Consider the following 16,694-nt stretch of genomic DNA (forward strand, 5'->3'; position numbering starts at 1 on the left):
AGCAGGAAGACAGGACGTGTCTCTCCGAGGTGTCGGAAAACATCCAGGCAAATAAAGGGAGAGAAAAAAAACCACGAGGTGCTACTGTACACACTCTTAGAGCCGATTCAGGCCTCATTGGCTTAATCATTGCCCTCGTTTTCTCCTCTCCTAAAACCCAGAATCCCATTAAACCAAACCTAAAGATGCCTCGATTCATCTGCATTGTCAAAACCGTCTGATATTTTATCGCGATATTGAATCATATCGTATCGTATCGCCACATAGGAGCATTCTCCTTCTTCATCGTCCTTCTTTGCTGCCTGTGTATTTGTCTAAGGTCAAAAGCTACAACGAGAAAACGCTATTTCCTGAAGCTAGTAAACAAATCGGATAAAAATGAAAAAAATCACATAATCATTAGCCGTCTCTAGTCACGAGATATAAACTAGCGCGATTTTAATGACGCTGAAAATGCACAAATTATTTACAATTAAAGTGTATCATGTTTAGAATTTTGCTTTTATATGGTTTATAGAAGCTCAAATCTTTCATGCTCTAATATCTATATATTTATAAACTAAATAAATGTTGATGTGATTGCACCGTTGCTATAGAAACACGAGCTAATCGCTCAGCTTGATCATATGTGTGAGTACAGAGAATACCATGTGCTAATGAGGAATTATGTCCTCCTGACAATTTCCAAAAAATAGACGTGAACGTTCATAATAACCGAAATGTTTTATTACACACAAACAATCCACTTTTAATCACCCGCTCATGAATTTACAAGCAATATGGTTTTTCTTTTTTAATCTCCTGATCGTAGTGAGAATTGAGGCATTTGCACAAAATGGCTCACAAACTACGTTTATAGTTTAATGATCTTCTGTCGTTACTGAGGCAGGAATACACTTCAATGCCCTAAATCACGTACACGCATTATAAAAAAATTATATTTCTATCGAAAGAAGCTGAAAAAAAGAAAGTTAAATTTTTTTTAATAAAATAAAATAAAAACATTTCAATTAAATATATTTAAAAAAAATTCAAAAGAAACATAAAAATACAATTGAACTTAAGGTCATTAGCATATTGTTCTGATGTAATATTCAAAATAAAATAAAATAAAAAGTCTTTAAAACATTTGCATTTTAAAAAGTAAAAAAAAATTGAAATAAATGATTGAAACTGAATTGCTTTAAATTTGACGAGGAAGGAACTAAGCTCCAGCTATCACACTTTCAAGTTTAGTTTGTCCGTAGACAAATTTTTCACCTCGTCAAATTTTGCTTAATTTGTCAGAATGAAATAAAAAATTAAAAAAAAAAACACCCAGAACAACAGGAATCCTGAGCAGTGTGAAGAAACTGTGAAGGAACAGTTGCTTCACGTCCTGCGCTAAGCAACGCACAACGCTGCCGGGAATCCCAGAGGTCATGGGGTTGTAGTAGCACAAACAGAAGCTGGAGAAGAAAGCGTGGTCTGCTCGGTGGTTTGAGGAAACATCTCGTCCCCGGAGCGGAATTCCAGGATGTGAGTTATGTGCTGAGTCTGACGTCTATCAGGCGAAGCATTTGGTCAGGAAGTGACTCATGTGGACGTAGACGTGCTCGTAGGCCGAACCTCCAAGGCTGTGATCTTCGTCGGTGTACCACTGAGAGACGGTGGAGAGGTGGAGAGGTGGAGACGGATGAGTGCAATATACAGCGTGTGGTTTACACGGTATGTATTTTGATAGTAAAGACAGTGACTCGAGTCGTAAAAGCGTAACGACGACTAATAACTAAAACTACAAATTTAAGTTTAACATCTTAAATGTTTAATACGCTGCACTACGTTTCCTCTCGAACCTGAAACTAATGTAGATTTATTTACTGTTTCAAACAAAAGGGTTCTGAATCCACACAAAAAGTTATTTTTTCCACATTTTGTGCACAAAAAACAGAAGCAAGCCTTAAATATAAATAAAAAAAATGTAATTATTTAAATTTTTATTTGAATGAATCAATTGTGGATGTTTACCATGGACTCGAAATCCACTTGCTGGTTGACGAGAGCTTTGGAAATCTGTGCTCCCTGCTGGAAATGAACGTTATCTGGAGAAGATAAAAGGAGTACATGCCTCAAACACGAGTAGAACATCGATGTTCATTGTAATAATACTTACACAATTATTCACAAACTAAAACTAAATAAATAAATTTTTATTTACATTTTATTGTAAAATTTCAAGTTGGTTTTTGGGCTCAAAAGGAGAAGAATAAAAACGATCCATGGTGGTGGTATCAAAAAGTAAAAACTAGTGCTATTCTGACCTCTGTAAACAGAGCGCATCTCGAAACCTTCTTATACCTGGTCTGCTACAACGGCTCAGGACCACAGGTTGCATTTGAGTGCCTGCACAACCTCAACAATGATGGAACTGTAATGAATGGAGATTCTGTGTTGAGGATGAGGATGGGTTCCTTCTGAGTCTGGTTCCTCTCAAAGTTTCTTCCTCATGCTATCTCAGGGAGAATTTCCTTCAGCCACTGATTCACTTATTAGGGATAAAATTATAAGGAAGAATCCAGTAATTACTGCTTATTTCTGTAAAGCTGCTTGGAGAAACGTATATAGTTAAAAGTGCTACAGAAACACTATTGAGAACCTGTGAGGATCCTCAAGCAGAAGGTGTAGAAGCTCCATGTGTGTAACATCCAGCAGCTCCGTGATGTGATTATGGAGGAGTGGAAGAGGATCTCAGCAACAACCTGTGCAGCTCTGGTGAATTCCACACCCAGGAGGATTAAAGCAGTGCTACATAACGATGGTGCAACACGCAATGTTCACACTTTGTACACAGTTTCCACGTGTTCACTGAGGGTGGACTCACTTTAGTTACAGTTATTTAGACAATAATGTGTTTGTGTTGTTATTTTCAGCAGACAGTAAATCAGTACTGATACACAAACTGCACACTGAGACTCGAAATATATCCACCTTTCATTTCTATAGTATTGTTTCTTAAGAAGATAATAACATGGATGCTGTGTGTGTGTGTGTGTGTGTGTGTGTGTGTGTGTGTGTGTGTGTGTGTGTGTCTCACCATCAGCTGTGCCGTGCACCAGTAGGTACTGTACAGAGTTGAAATTCTTGGCTCGTCCCGTCACTGTGGAATTCTGCACAGATTACAACATTTCCCATAAGCACACACTTTACCCAAACACACACACACACACACACACACACACACACGTGTAAATTATGCAAATACTCCACTCTCTTACCTCATAGAAGTCTGGGTTTTCTTGCGGCGTTAGCATGTAGCGTTCTGTGTAGATGGAATCTGTGTGGATGGTGACATCAGCGTTAATATTTGAATAATTATAAATAAATGTTTTTGTGCATTAACTCAAACCAAGAGAAGAAAAAACTATTAAAATATATATCTGGAAAATTATTTATATAATAACTTAAATTCCAAACAACTGGTAATATATATTTTATTTCATTTATTATTTTCTTTTTTCCATATACTTTATATTAATAATATTCTATTTAAATTAGAACTTAAATGACCCTTCATTTTAAAAACATTTTCTTTGATATATTTCAGTTATTTTATATATTATATATACTATCACCATTACCACATTTATTGGCACCCTTATGTAAAAAAAAAAAAGGATGATAATATCACTTTAATTAACCTTAAGTATTTTACTACTTTTTTTTTCTCTGCCTCGAATACATTTTCCATACCATAATACTCCCACTTGGACACGGGGGCGACGGCCATGCCGCACTTAAACACCCCGCTTCCTGCTCCCAGAGCCATGGAGGTGACGTAACCACCGTACGACTGAAACGCAATGAAATATATTTCATTATTATATTATAAAAAAACACAAACAAACAGATAACAATTGTGAATTAGCGGATGCATATTTATGAAAGGAGTCTGCAGTGAGAACTTACCCAACCCCAGATCGCAATTCGGTTTTTATCCACGTAGCCCAAATCGATGAAATGTCTGAAACATGAAGAACAGCACAAATCATTCATTCGAATTCATTAATAAAGGATGATCAAATCCAAGCTTGGTGGTAGTGTGTGGTCATTTGGTTAATGCTTTTTATGCATTCTGAGAGATAAAGAGTTAAAGAGAGAGTTGAAGAGTTGGATTCCAGGCTAAACATGAGTAGTTCTGTGCCAAATACACTCCATCCAGCTTTGTCTACGTTTCAGAACGTGTTTTTTTTTCCAATTATAGCACTAAATGATGCCATTAAGAAAGAATTCCTGGTATGAGCACTTATTCCCGAAAGAGGCAGAGCGAGAGCGAGAGCACACCCACCACCGCGCTTCAATCCGTTACAGAAGTCGTTGAAGGACTCCAGAAGAACGTTTAAAACAAGTGCGTTTTTGGATGTGAGGGAAGAAGAAAACAAAAACAGTGTTGTTCAATTTGAAATGATCCAAAAAGTGGATTTGAAGGTTTGAAGCTGTGATCTCCGGACAGAAGTATTCCATATCTGAGGGAAAACTGAGAAGAACAAAATGTTGTTTGTGTTTGAATGAGTCTGGAGTCTCTCGCATACCTCAGATTAGCATTAATGAAATCCTTCTGTAATTTAATCAATAATAAATAACACACACACACACACACACACACTGTAGATCCTGGTGGTGGAGCTTTGGGGTCATGTTTAGGAGAACGGGACAAGCTCTTTCAGGGACAGTAATGTAACTTCATGCACCTTGAGACAAATCTCACTTCATATTCGCGATCGCATAAACAAGCTTTGCCTGTTTTTTTTGTTTTTATTGTTTCTCCTCAACCATCACGATTCCAACGCATGAGAGCTTTCAAACCCATTTCTTGTATAAACACTGCGCTTCAAAGCAAACATGAAAAGCCTGAAACGAGAATCGATAGGATGCTTCTGTAATCACACCGAACCGATACACGTGAAACACGTGCTGGGGGGGAGGGAAGGATTCAGATACGTCTGTTCCAAGAATTCCAGTTTTAACATCTGCTGGATATATGGAAAGTCGATATTGATGGGACAGAAAGTGGAATAGTGCTCAGGTTCTGTCCCACCCTGTCCTGTTTTACCTGGCGGCCGTGATCTGGTCCTCCACTTCGTACGTGCCGAGTCGCTTATAGATAGCGTGCATGATCTGGTCGCCTTGGTAACCGCTCCCTCGCCCATCGAAGCTGGCCACGATAATGTTCTCGGTGCTCGCCAGATACGTGGACCAGTTGATCCGGAAACGGTAGTCAGACTTCTGGCTGCACGGCCCGGCGTAGCTGAAGAGCACAGAACCACATGTGTGATAGATCCAGTGGTGGACGAAGTACACAAACCAGTAGATTCAGTCAAAACGTGACTCCAGTAAAAGTGTCCCTTTAAACTTTCACTTGAGTAAAAGTACAAAAGTTTTTACCTTCAAATGTACTCAAGTGTCCAAAGAACTGATTTATTATAACTCTAATGTTCCTATTATCATTTTTATCACAAGACTCTTTACTTCATCACCTCAGTTTCTGTGTAAAGACTCAAATGTGACTCTCAGCACACTGATCTATTAATAGAATGATATTAATGACTCAAACACTGATTGATTTCTATTACAATCATCATGAACCCAAAACCTTTATGACTATTTCAGTAAAAATCGTGTAAATGAGGTCACGTGTGTTGTGGTGAGTTCGAGTCTGGAGTTTCTTCATCATTTATTCCTCTCTAAATGTTCTGCTTGATGTTGAACTGATGCTGAACTGTATGTTGGTGATCAGTAGATGCACCGAGCGCCGATCAGAACACGTGTAAAACAGAGCGTGCGCTCGATCCTGATTGGTGACTCGCTGCGGATTTTCACCAGTTACGTTTTTATCCTCGTAAATAAAAAGAAACATCATATTTTTCATATTTTATCAAAACCATATTAAATAGTATATAATATAGTACTAAATAAAAAAAGGTTTTGCTGTAAAAAGGAACAGTTATGACCAATAAATCAGTAAATAATTTCTGTTTTAACAGCAAAGTAGAATTATGATGTTCTATCAAAACATCTACAATATAATCTGAAATGATTACAGAGTGCGGTCTTGTGTGAGTCACGTGACTCGTTTTCAGGAAAAATTAATGAATTCGGAAAAATAGTTTTACAAGCCTGGAGAATGCTGTTCTCTGCAGCGCCCTCTAGTGGGACACCCCCCCACCAATACAATTTAAAAATGGCGTTAGACTTACACGTCAATCAGCAGAGGGTATTTTTGGATTTGTCGAAGTGAGGCGGCAGAGTCATCTGGTACCAGAGATCTACAGGAAGAGGATCGGTTACATTCAGTCTTAATATCTGTTTAAAATGACGGAATTTGATTGGCTGGAATTTGATTGGCTCACCGAATCCACTGATCTTCAGGGTGCCGTACGTCTGCCCAGGCATCTCGATGTCCTGCAGAATCGACTCCAGGATTTTATTGTCCTCCAGAACCCTGATCTCTGGAAACGAATTGTGGTGAAATTGAACAATGCATTTGTTAGGAGTTCTGGATTAGTCTGTTCAAACTTTTTACTACTAGCCGGTAATGTGAGTTGGTCAACAACGATGGTCACACGTGAATATTCATATATTAATATAAATATAACTAGCCTGCTAAATAGCTAGCACAATAAACCCTGCAAACACTTCTAATATATAGCATTTGATTGAACGTCAAAAGCAGCTTCTGTACTTAGTTTTTTTCTGCTAAGTGGCGAACCCAGTGGTATGCTAGCAGAGGGATCAACGATAGACAAATCCTTATAGCCTTTAAAACCTCAGACTATATTAAGATTTTAACACCTGAATCCTTGGAGGGAATTTGAATTTCAGAGCTGAGCTTCGTGAACTTTACCTGAACCAGCACCTCGACTGTCTCGCAACGTGTACAAAGGCAATCCAGGACCTTCATCAAACACACAAACACACAGAGGTTGTGTAAATCTGGATTTCCCACTACATTCCTTTCATTTCAGAAATAAATTAAGGGCCGATGATGGCGAGTCAGGGTTTGTACCTGAGCAGCTCAGGCGGTAGTAGGTGGCGTTGGTGCTAAAGTAGGCGGAGTTATATTTACACCTCTCCTCCAGCAGAGTACAGGTGAGACAGACAGGTAGGGAATGTGTCGCTCCGTTGACCGAGATTCTGCAGGAACCACAGAACACGTACGATTCATTCGTCTCCGTTTACGAAAAAACGTACAAAAAGTGTGTGTTCATGACAGTAAAATGTTCACATTCAGTCCTGAATTCTAAAATCATGCTGAAAAAACGTGACTCACTTGTAAACATTTCTCTGTCCTGGATGGCTGTTGTGTTCATTACTCACGTAGAATCTGTGAATAAACAGACAAGGGCGGGGCTTGAAGCTACAGGAAAATTTTTCTGAGGGCGGAGCTTAAAGTTCCGCTTAAAAATATCACGTGAGTGAACGGACGTGAATGAAACGTAAGCATGAGCGTGGACGTACATGGCGTCTTTGGTGACCTTGAGGATGTCGGTGACCTCCCAGCGTCCAGATGTGATGGGTGTGAGCGTGTCCTGAAATAAACAGACGACAATCGCTATAGCAACAGTCACGTGCATAAAAGAATCAAAAATAAACAGTCCCCAGAGATTAGTGAGAAGAATGGACAAGAGATTATCTAGACACAGGTCCAGATGTTTTCCAGGTGTGGTCCTGTGGAGTATCTCACCCCGCTGATGTGGTGGATGTGCTTATAGCCGCTGGAGTCGCTCGTGATGTAGTAACAGCTGGAGCCGTCGGGTTTAAACACCGGCTCGGCGGGAGAGAACTACAACACCAACGACAAGAGAGAAATCAGACACTTACTAATTACTCTATAAGAGAGACAGCAGACGGTGAGAAGACATGAGATAAAAATGAGCAAAAGAGGACGAATGAATCAAAGCTCTCTATCTTCCTCTCTTTCTCTTCCTGTCTTTGTCTGTCTCTCTGTCTCTTTTCATCTCAGGGACAAAGAGAAAGTGACAGCAAGACGGTGAGAAGACATGAGATAAAATGAGATTGAGAGGAGGAATGAATCAAAGCTCTTTATCTTCCTCTCTTTCTCTTCCTGTCTTTGTGTTTGTCTCTCTCTCTCTGTCTCTCTCCATCTCAGGGACAAACAGAAAGTGACAGCAAGAGGGTGAGAAGATCACGAGATAAACGAGACACGAGATAAAAATGAGAAAATAAGAAAGAGGGGAAGCATAAATCATACCGCTCTTTCATTTTCTCATTCCCCCTTTCTATCTTTGTGTGTGTGTGTGTGTGTGTGTGTGTGTGTGTGTGTGTGTGTGTGTGTGTGTGTCTCGATCTCAGTGACTGAGACAGAAACAGAAAGAAGCCCAGACACAGAGAAAGAGAAGCATAGAACGAGAGATAGCGAGGAAAAGAGAAGAGAGCGAGAAACAGAGAGATGCAGACACATGGAGACAGAGAAAAAGAAACAGATGACAGAGACAGGTAAGAATGATAGAGAGAAAGAGAGAGAGAGAGAGAGAGAGAGAGAGAGAGAGAGAGAGAGAGAGAGAGAGAGAGATGAACCATAGTTTAGTAGATGTTGATGCTGCCTTATTTTGATCCATTGTGAAGCTGCTGTATTGTGTAGTTTATTTTAATATAATTAAAGTTATTTAGTATTTCATTTTTAAATACATTTTGATGTTTCTTTGCCCAAAGCTGGTTAAAGAGAAAGAAATGGGGGACAAAAACAACAAAAAAGAAACGATCGAAGCTAAGGGGACAAGTAAGAATAGAATAAAAGAGTAAGAGAGGGAAAATGAAGCACAGGAAACAAAAGAGAGATAGAGAGAATGTTGTACGTACTCGTCCGACCCAGCCCGTCTTGCTCTCCAGGTATATTTCCTGCACAGAAGAGTGAACAAACAAATGAACTCAGACGAACAAACTGACGAGCCTCTGAATGCTAACGCTAACAGTTATGCTAAAGAAGGTGAGACGGGTTGTTTTTTTTCGTTCATCGCAGGTTTTCAGAATGTACGTTTGAGTTCAGACGCGTCTCAGCCGAGGACAAATTTACCGTCGTACTGTTCCACGTCTCGCCGCTGAGTTCGTATGTCTGCAGGATAACGTGACTCTGCGTGCGATTCTGCCACTGCACTGCGATCCTCATGTCTGTAGCCCACGTCACCGTGCTCAGGTAGTGATCCCTTCATGGTACAACATAAACAGAGGAGAACTTCAGGAGAAGGATCTGCTCTCAGACTGAGGAATGCAGTAAACACGAGACTCGGCCCAAACCACGAGCTCTAAAAAAGCAGATATTTCGGTGGCTTTACCGTGCGGCGAGAACGCTTGGCACCAGGAGCTCCGTAATTCTCAAGCTGTTAATGGTGTCGACCACAAACAGGCGGACTGTTGGGTTCGGGGTTCCGGCCTGTGACCAAAAAATACCACAATAACATCCATTAGTGGAAACCACAGGGTTTACACACATAACAGCTGTTTATCCTGAAGATCACAAGTTCTCCTGCTGCCCAGCTGAACGCTCGTTTCTGATTGGTCAGAAGGTCTAATAAATCTAATAAATCTGTTCTGACATCACAAATATTTACATACAGTGTATATATTAATAAAAAGCTTATTCACTGGGACCTGAGCTCCATTTAGTTGGCAAAAAAAAAGGGGAAAAAAAAGGTTTCCTCTAATGAGATGAATGTTGATTTTGTTATCATTATTATTAAGGAAGGAGTCTCCAGTTTCAGCATTTTGTACCAGTTTGAGGTAAAGCTGTAACATCGGTTTTTACATCACATTGCTGTTTATACTTTTTTTTTTTTAGGTTGTTTTTATAACATTTACACAATTTTAAGTATTTTTTGTATGTTTGGTTTTTTTTGTTTTTATTTATTATTATTTTTTTTTACAAACTTTACACTTGGGTAAGTTTGTATTTATGAAGTTTATATGTGTTTATGGTTGTTTTTACAAAGTTTACACTTGTTTGAAGTCTTTGTTTATAAAGTTTGTTCTTCTTTCGGGTTGTTTTATGAAGTTTACACTTATTTGAGGTTGTTTTTATAAAATGTACACTTTTGAAAGATTTTTTTGTTGTTTGTTTTTTTACAGAGTTTACACTTGGGTAAAGTTGTTTTCACAATACTTACGTTTGTTTGATTTTGTTTTTATGAAGTTTACACTTGTTTGAATCCTTTTTATAAGTTTATTCTTGATTCTGGTTGTTTTATTAAGTTTACACTTCTTTGAGGTTGTTGGTTTAATAAAGTTTATTATAGTTAATATGTTTATTATAAAGTTTTAAAGTTTACACTTTTTAAGGTTGTTTTTACATGTAGGCTTATTGGAGGTTGTTTTTTTTTACAAAGTTTACACTCGTTTGAGTTTTTAAAATTATAAAATGTTGTTATTTAGTTTCACATTAAGCTCTAAGTGAAATTGTGAATGTAAACTAATAATCCCACCCCAATTCTAATTGTAACTAATTAGAAACACTTTTTGGGGTAAAAGTAATCTTCTACAGTTACATAAACAGTACTCTTTCTCCTTTTGCTTCTTTTGCATTGAATTATAAGATTTGTTTAATAGCTGAAATTAAAAGATTCTGAAATATCAATCTCTAACATTTACCTTGGGATACGGGATGACGATCGTTTCAGGATACTGTCCCTGCCCGTACCACGAGTACTCGATATTGTGCACCTCTGTGTCGTTGATCTCGACAAAGGCCAGGAACCTTCCGGATGGAGACCACCACATGGCATAATTGGAGGAAAACATCTCCTCTGTAGGTTCACAAATATATATTTTATATAAAAATTTTATATAAATATATTATTACAATGTTCCAATTTATAGATTCAATGAAGCAGAAAAAATCAGGTTGGGCAACAATTAAAGTAAATTCCAGGTGTTGTCTAAGGACAATTACGTTATATTATATTTAATTATGTTACAACATAACAGTGTGTTATTATACAATTATACAATTATATTGTATAATATTGTGTTGGGTGCACTTTGCATTGTGTTACATTACTTTAGGCTACAGTATACTGCATTGCTATTGCGTTCCTTCTATGTTACCTTTTTATTATTTCGTGTTCTATTACATTGTTACGCTGTGTCATGCTGTGATACAAATATGTGTTGTTGCGTTGTGTTACGTTAGATTATTGCTCTGTTGCATTGGCCCATTTTACCCTCATACACCCAGTCTGGAATGCCATTGACGATCAGAGGACTTCCATTAGTGGTGACCTGTTCTGCAGGTGAAGAAGGGCTGGACTTCATATACACGTTATTATTCCATACATACGTCTGAGAGAGAAACAGAGAGAAAAAGAGGAAATGAGGCCAATGATGTGTATGAAATATAATATCTTTTGCCAATGAACTGAGCCATGCTCGAAAGACAGTGGTGTGTTGTTTTTTTCCCATTCCAGCAAAACTTCCATCACAGACTTTAGGCTTTAAACCCTATCATCAATGCACAGGTGATAAAGGACAATAAACACAGATGATGAAGATGATTAAAGGGCCGTCATAAAACTGGGCAACGTTGTTAGGAAACGAGAGATAACTCCCTCAGATATCTTCTTTACACGGCTTAAATAAAGCCATCAAAGGTCTATAAAGAGCTCAGTCACGTCACCCAAAGTCTGGATCACTGCTGGTTATATACTAGTCAGTATCAGTCCATAAATCTGATATAGTTACCAAGTTATTCATATACAACACCAGTGAAGTTTGATATTGTTACATTCTTTTCCCCTTGATGTTGGGGCACACTGGAAATGAAATTTCTTCATAACATTATATTGTTATTTTCATATTGTAGTTTTAAGTGTACACGATAACGGTATTGTTAAACATCACAATATTCTGTACCTTATGACTGATTAGCACCATTAACATGAATATGACAATTTATTATTGTATTCTGCTTAAACTCACCAGTTTGTTACCGACCGGAGCCCAGGAGAGGAACTGAACCCCATGTGGGATATCTGTGTTAAGCAACTTCCTGAAAAGAGTAAAGTGATATTTATATGTAAGCGAGCAGTCAGATATGAAGCATGTAGTGTGTTAGAGTTACAGCCATTCATGTTTTTCTTTATCTTTAGTTACTCTCTTTTCAGTTTAAAGATTCATAAGTTTGTTTCTTCAGTTTTAAACTAGAGTGATGTAGCTGAGGTTGAGGAACTGTTGAGGTTTTCGATCTGATCCCAGGTACACACCTGTTCTCCCGATCGTAAACCAGGTAAGTCGCAGTGTACGAGTGTCTCCATGTCTGTAAAAGAACAGAGGGAGCGTGTTGCGTAAGTGTAAACGCTTGCAGCAGCGAAAAAACACCACACGGATCATTAATGCAATCAACACTGCACCTTCGAGTAGTTGGTCAGAAAACAAACAAACTTGCGATCAGCTGATACCAGGTAATCGAAGGCTTTAAAGGAGCCCTGTGATATAAAACACACACATTTATTACAGTGAGATGTGTTTTTGCTGTTACTCATATTTACTTCTTATACACACAAAGACGTATTTTTAACACTTTAAAATAGGTTTGATCTTTCTTACCAGTGTCTCTCCTAGAAAGTCCTCCCCCATCTCTGAAGAGACGTTAAACAGTAAGAGCCGTTCTTCTCGCGTGGTGTGAAGGTACTCATGATCTGTTAAACAAATCAAACCAACAATCAGAAATCACCCGCTTTGGTGTCTGGCTTTTCTAAATTCTTCAACACTTTAAAGTTTAAAGCCATCAGCAGCATCGGTTCTACATCTTGTCCGACGATTTACAAGCTACACTGCTTTCTTTCTTTTGCTTTCTTTTTCTAATGCTACCTGGTTCCACAAAATGTTACCTTTCGAGGTTTGTTCTAGCTTTAGATAAGTTGAGTAAGCTAACACTATTAGCAACTCTCACTCAGCACAGTGATATCTGATACTTCCTTCCAAGCTTTTTTTAATGTAAGCTCGTATGTGACAGGAGGAGATGAATCCTGTAAAAGCTCATTCCAGGTAGGATCTTGTAAATAGGAAACTAAAGAAACATCGGACCACGTGAGCCGCAGATGCTCAGAGGAACCGATTGAGACGATCATTTAGATCTTGAGTCAAGAAACTGATATTGATTGCATTGTACTGAGGTTTGGGGACAAGATAAGTCACAAATGTGTTTATTCTGTGTGTGTGTGTGTGTGTGTGTGTGTGTGTGTGTGTGTGTGTGTGTGTGTGTAGAACTTGTCCTGCTCACCAGAGATCCAGCGCATGTTATATGATCTGGATCTGATGGTGCTGTTGAAGTAGTCATTGAGGGTAAATGTCCGCTTGGTTTCTTCTGGGTTCTTCTCTGTAAAACCACACACACACACACACACACACACACACACACACACATATATATATATAGATCTCTAAACCTTAATTGTGGTGGATATCACTATCATACCACAGCCACCTCAAAGTTCAGCCACACGTTGAATAAATCAAATTTGGGCTGCGTCCATGACGTACTTACATGGCAGGTGAACATTACACTGCAGGAGGTGCAGAAATATGTTCTGGATATCGGAATTGCACGATATCCTGCAGCGGGTTTGTGAGAAATTTGCAAACTTGCACTCAAACGTGTGACTGAAAGTACGAGCGGAAAAAGTGGTTTGTAGAAGAAGGGAAAAGTTTCTCTATCAAAGACAAAGCTTTCTAGAGAAAATAAAACCACAGCGAGTGTGGAGACGAGACCAAACACATGGTAGTTTCTCTCTGAAGTGTTTATGAAGACACTTCGACACTTTTGACAGGAAAGTATGAAACATACCGTTCAGGTAGATAGCCGTCGGCACGGCGATCAGGGTCACCACCACGGCGGCACCCAAAACCGCAGGAGTATCTTCCCCACGTGCTGAAAAAACAAACAATTATCTCTTTTTACAGTCATTACAGGCGTGATGGGGTGCGATTCCGTTTGCACGTAGCCTTGACGTACGAGGTGCTCAGTGTCTCCTGTTCTTCATCACACATTAACCCGGTTTGTTCATCTCACGTCATCCCATGCGGAAAATGTGCACGGTTGCAGTAATAATGAGCAGGAATGAGCATTGGTTTGCCTCAGGTCACCTTTATGTCATTCATTTGTGCTGTCAAGACTGAAATTAAATGAATGACTGAAAAATTAAACTATTTTAAATGTAAACAGTAATTACGGGAATTATAGGAATTTTTCTGCTAACAAAATGAATACAGAAAAAAATGTGGAACTGGTTTCAAGTCCTACAGCCTACAAAATGCCCTATTTATAATTCCTTTAAATAAAAGTATTTTTTTAATTTATTTTACAATTGAAATTTTATTTGGTTGCTTTGAAAATTCCAGCCTCGGAAAACAGATAACATGCAATTTGATTGATTAGAGATTAAATTAGAGCACGCTTGTTGGAAGATTGATTGTTCTGCATAATCTAATGTGATTTATATGTAATACAGTCGACCTCTGATAATTCACGGCTCATTCGCGGGTTCTCGTTTGGAGTCTGACTGACAGCAAATTGCGGATTATCTTAAAATTCTCTGGAATCCGCAGCAGGACCGAATGTTCAGGAACGTTAGGAATAACATTTTAAACTGTTTTCAATAACAAATTTTATCAAAGAATTTAAAACATTATTGTATTAAAGTGACATAATGTCTAGATGAATTCACTGAGGTACCGTAGGGGCTGCGGGGGTGCGTCCAAAATTTGTGGATTTTCTGGACTCAAAAATCTTAGAACGTAACTGCTGCGAGTTCCACCACTGTATTTTGTTCGAACTGCTCAGAGGTGTGATGGTGAAAATAGTTTGGCTTTGGTTCTGGTATACATTTCAGTTACAGCCTCTGACCAATAATCAGCTATTCTGTCCAAGCCAAGTGAAATTTCCCCTTTAAAACGTGGATCACTATTGTTCCAAACAATCAGTTACTGGTCACAATTGTTCACAGCAACCAATCCGTGATCACTATTGTTCACAGCAGCCAATCCGTGATCACTATTGTTCACAGCAGCCAATCCGTGATCACTATTGTTTACAGCAACTAATCCGTTATCACTATTGTTCCGTGATCACTATTGTTCACAGCAGCCAATCCGTGATCACTATTGTCCACAGCAGCCAATCCGTGATCACTATTGTTCACAGCAGCCAATCCGTGATCACTATTGTTCACAGCAGCCAATCCGTGATCACTATTGTTCACAGCAGACAATCCGTGATCACTATTGTTCACAGCAGCCAATCCGTGATCACTATTGTTCACAGCAGCCAATCTGTGATCACTATTGTTCACAGCAAAATACAGTAAACCACTAATTTATATTGTTCTCCACAACCAATCACTGTCCAGTGTTGTTGGTTTGCCTTCACACTTTTCCATACACAAACATAAAATGATTATGACCGTTGTATCAATATTCAAGAGTCCGTGACGTCACCTGGTGACCTTTGCAGCATGACCATTCTGAGCCTGGATGACTTTTCTTTCTGAAATCAGTCATTTTGATACACACACTGGGATTAAAACTATTTCAAACTCGTCTGGACCCGGTTCTGGACTTCAGAACTGATTTATATTCAGTCCAGTGATTCTGAAATCATAATAACCTGTAAAAAACAGAGGTATTCCTGGAGCACACACACACACACACACACACACACACACTCCTGCACCACTGTAATGCAATACACTTTTCCGGATGCGCGCTTGGGTATTAAAAGCAGCGCGCGCCTCCTCACCAAACTTGTGCAAAAAACAAAACAAAAAGGTGCCCCGGTACATGCCCCGGTACTGACCATCTTCCGGTAGCGCGCTCACGCTCACAGATCCACGTGTTGCTCGGTAACGCGTCCGATCCCCCGAGTCCGGTCCCGCGTGCGCGCGCGTCGAGTCTGTGCGCGAGTTTCGCTCCTGGGAGAATTTTTTTCCGATACTCAGTGGAAGCGGATGAGGGGATGACAAAACAGTTTTCACGTGTTTCTGTGCGTGTTAAATATTAGCTCGAGCTGTAAAGCGGGGACAATAAAGTCCCGAGAGATTAAAGTTCGCATCAAAATAAAGGAGGGAGAGATAAAGGACGCAAGGCATGCGCGCATGTGTGTTTTGCAGAAGTTGTGGCATGCTTCTTAATTTTCCTTCCTGCTTCAACACAAACATATACACACACACACACACACACACACACACACACACACACACACACAGTGACTTGCTTTAGGTGCGTGTTTTTGCGCAAACGGCACCTTTGGGATTGTTTTGCGCAAGGGCTCGAGCGTTCCTCTTTTTTTCTCTGCGTGGGAACGTGATGCGCGCGGACCTTTTATTGGTTATAAATGACAGCAATGCACCGCTGACCTTACGCACGAGCGCTCCTGAAAACCCACTGTCAGGTCATGTATTGCAGCCCCTTAGTCTTCAGCGGTGTCCTTCCTGAACCAGTCCACCCTCCTGAACCAGTCCACCTTCCTGAACCAGTCCACCTTCCTGAACCAGTCCACCTTCCTGAACCAGTCCACCTTCCTGAACCAGTCCACTTTCCTGAACCAGTCCACCCTCCTGAACCAGTCCACCTTCCTGAACCAGTCCACCTTCCTGAACCAGTCCACCTCCTAATTCATCCATATTAGAAAGAAGTGCAGTAGATCAGAGCGC

General features: G+C 39.5%; 1 protein-coding gene across 1 annotated transcript; it reads right to left on the reverse strand.

Annotated features, from left to right (window-relative positions):
• Positions 1 to 704: 704 nt before the first annotated feature.
• On the reverse strand, positions 705 to 16,028 carry dpp4 (dipeptidyl-peptidase 4; the record flags this gene model as incomplete). The annotated part of the gene is given in 27 exon segments (XM_046840399.1): positions 705 to 1,639; positions 2,008 to 2,081; positions 3,074 to 3,146; positions 3,255 to 3,313; positions 3,730 to 3,829; positions 3,946 to 4,000; positions 5,090 to 5,284; positions 6,234 to 6,258; positions 6,261 to 6,302; positions 6,387 to 6,485; positions 6,881 to 6,931; positions 7,043 to 7,170; positions 7,307 to 7,360; positions 7,495 to 7,565; positions 7,721 to 7,819; positions 8,857 to 8,895; positions 9,071 to 9,200; positions 9,330 to 9,427; positions 10,639 to 10,793; positions 11,211 to 11,328; positions 11,965 to 12,034; positions 12,249 to 12,301; positions 12,396 to 12,470; positions 12,592 to 12,683; positions 13,268 to 13,363; positions 13,832 to 13,915; positions 15,839 to 16,028. Coding segments are annotated over 27 exon segments (2,418 nt in total), but the record flags the coding sequence as incomplete, so codon positions are not given.
• Between the last annotated feature and the right edge of the window lie 666 nt (positions 16,029 to 16,694).

The sequence above is a fragment of the Silurus meridionalis genome, chromosome 26, assembly GCF_014805685.1.
Source record: "Silurus meridionalis isolate SWU-2019-XX chromosome 26, ASM1480568v1, whole genome shotgun sequence".
In the NCBI taxonomy this organism is placed as follows: Eukaryota; Metazoa; Chordata; class Actinopteri; order Siluriformes; family Siluridae; genus Silurus; species Silurus meridionalis.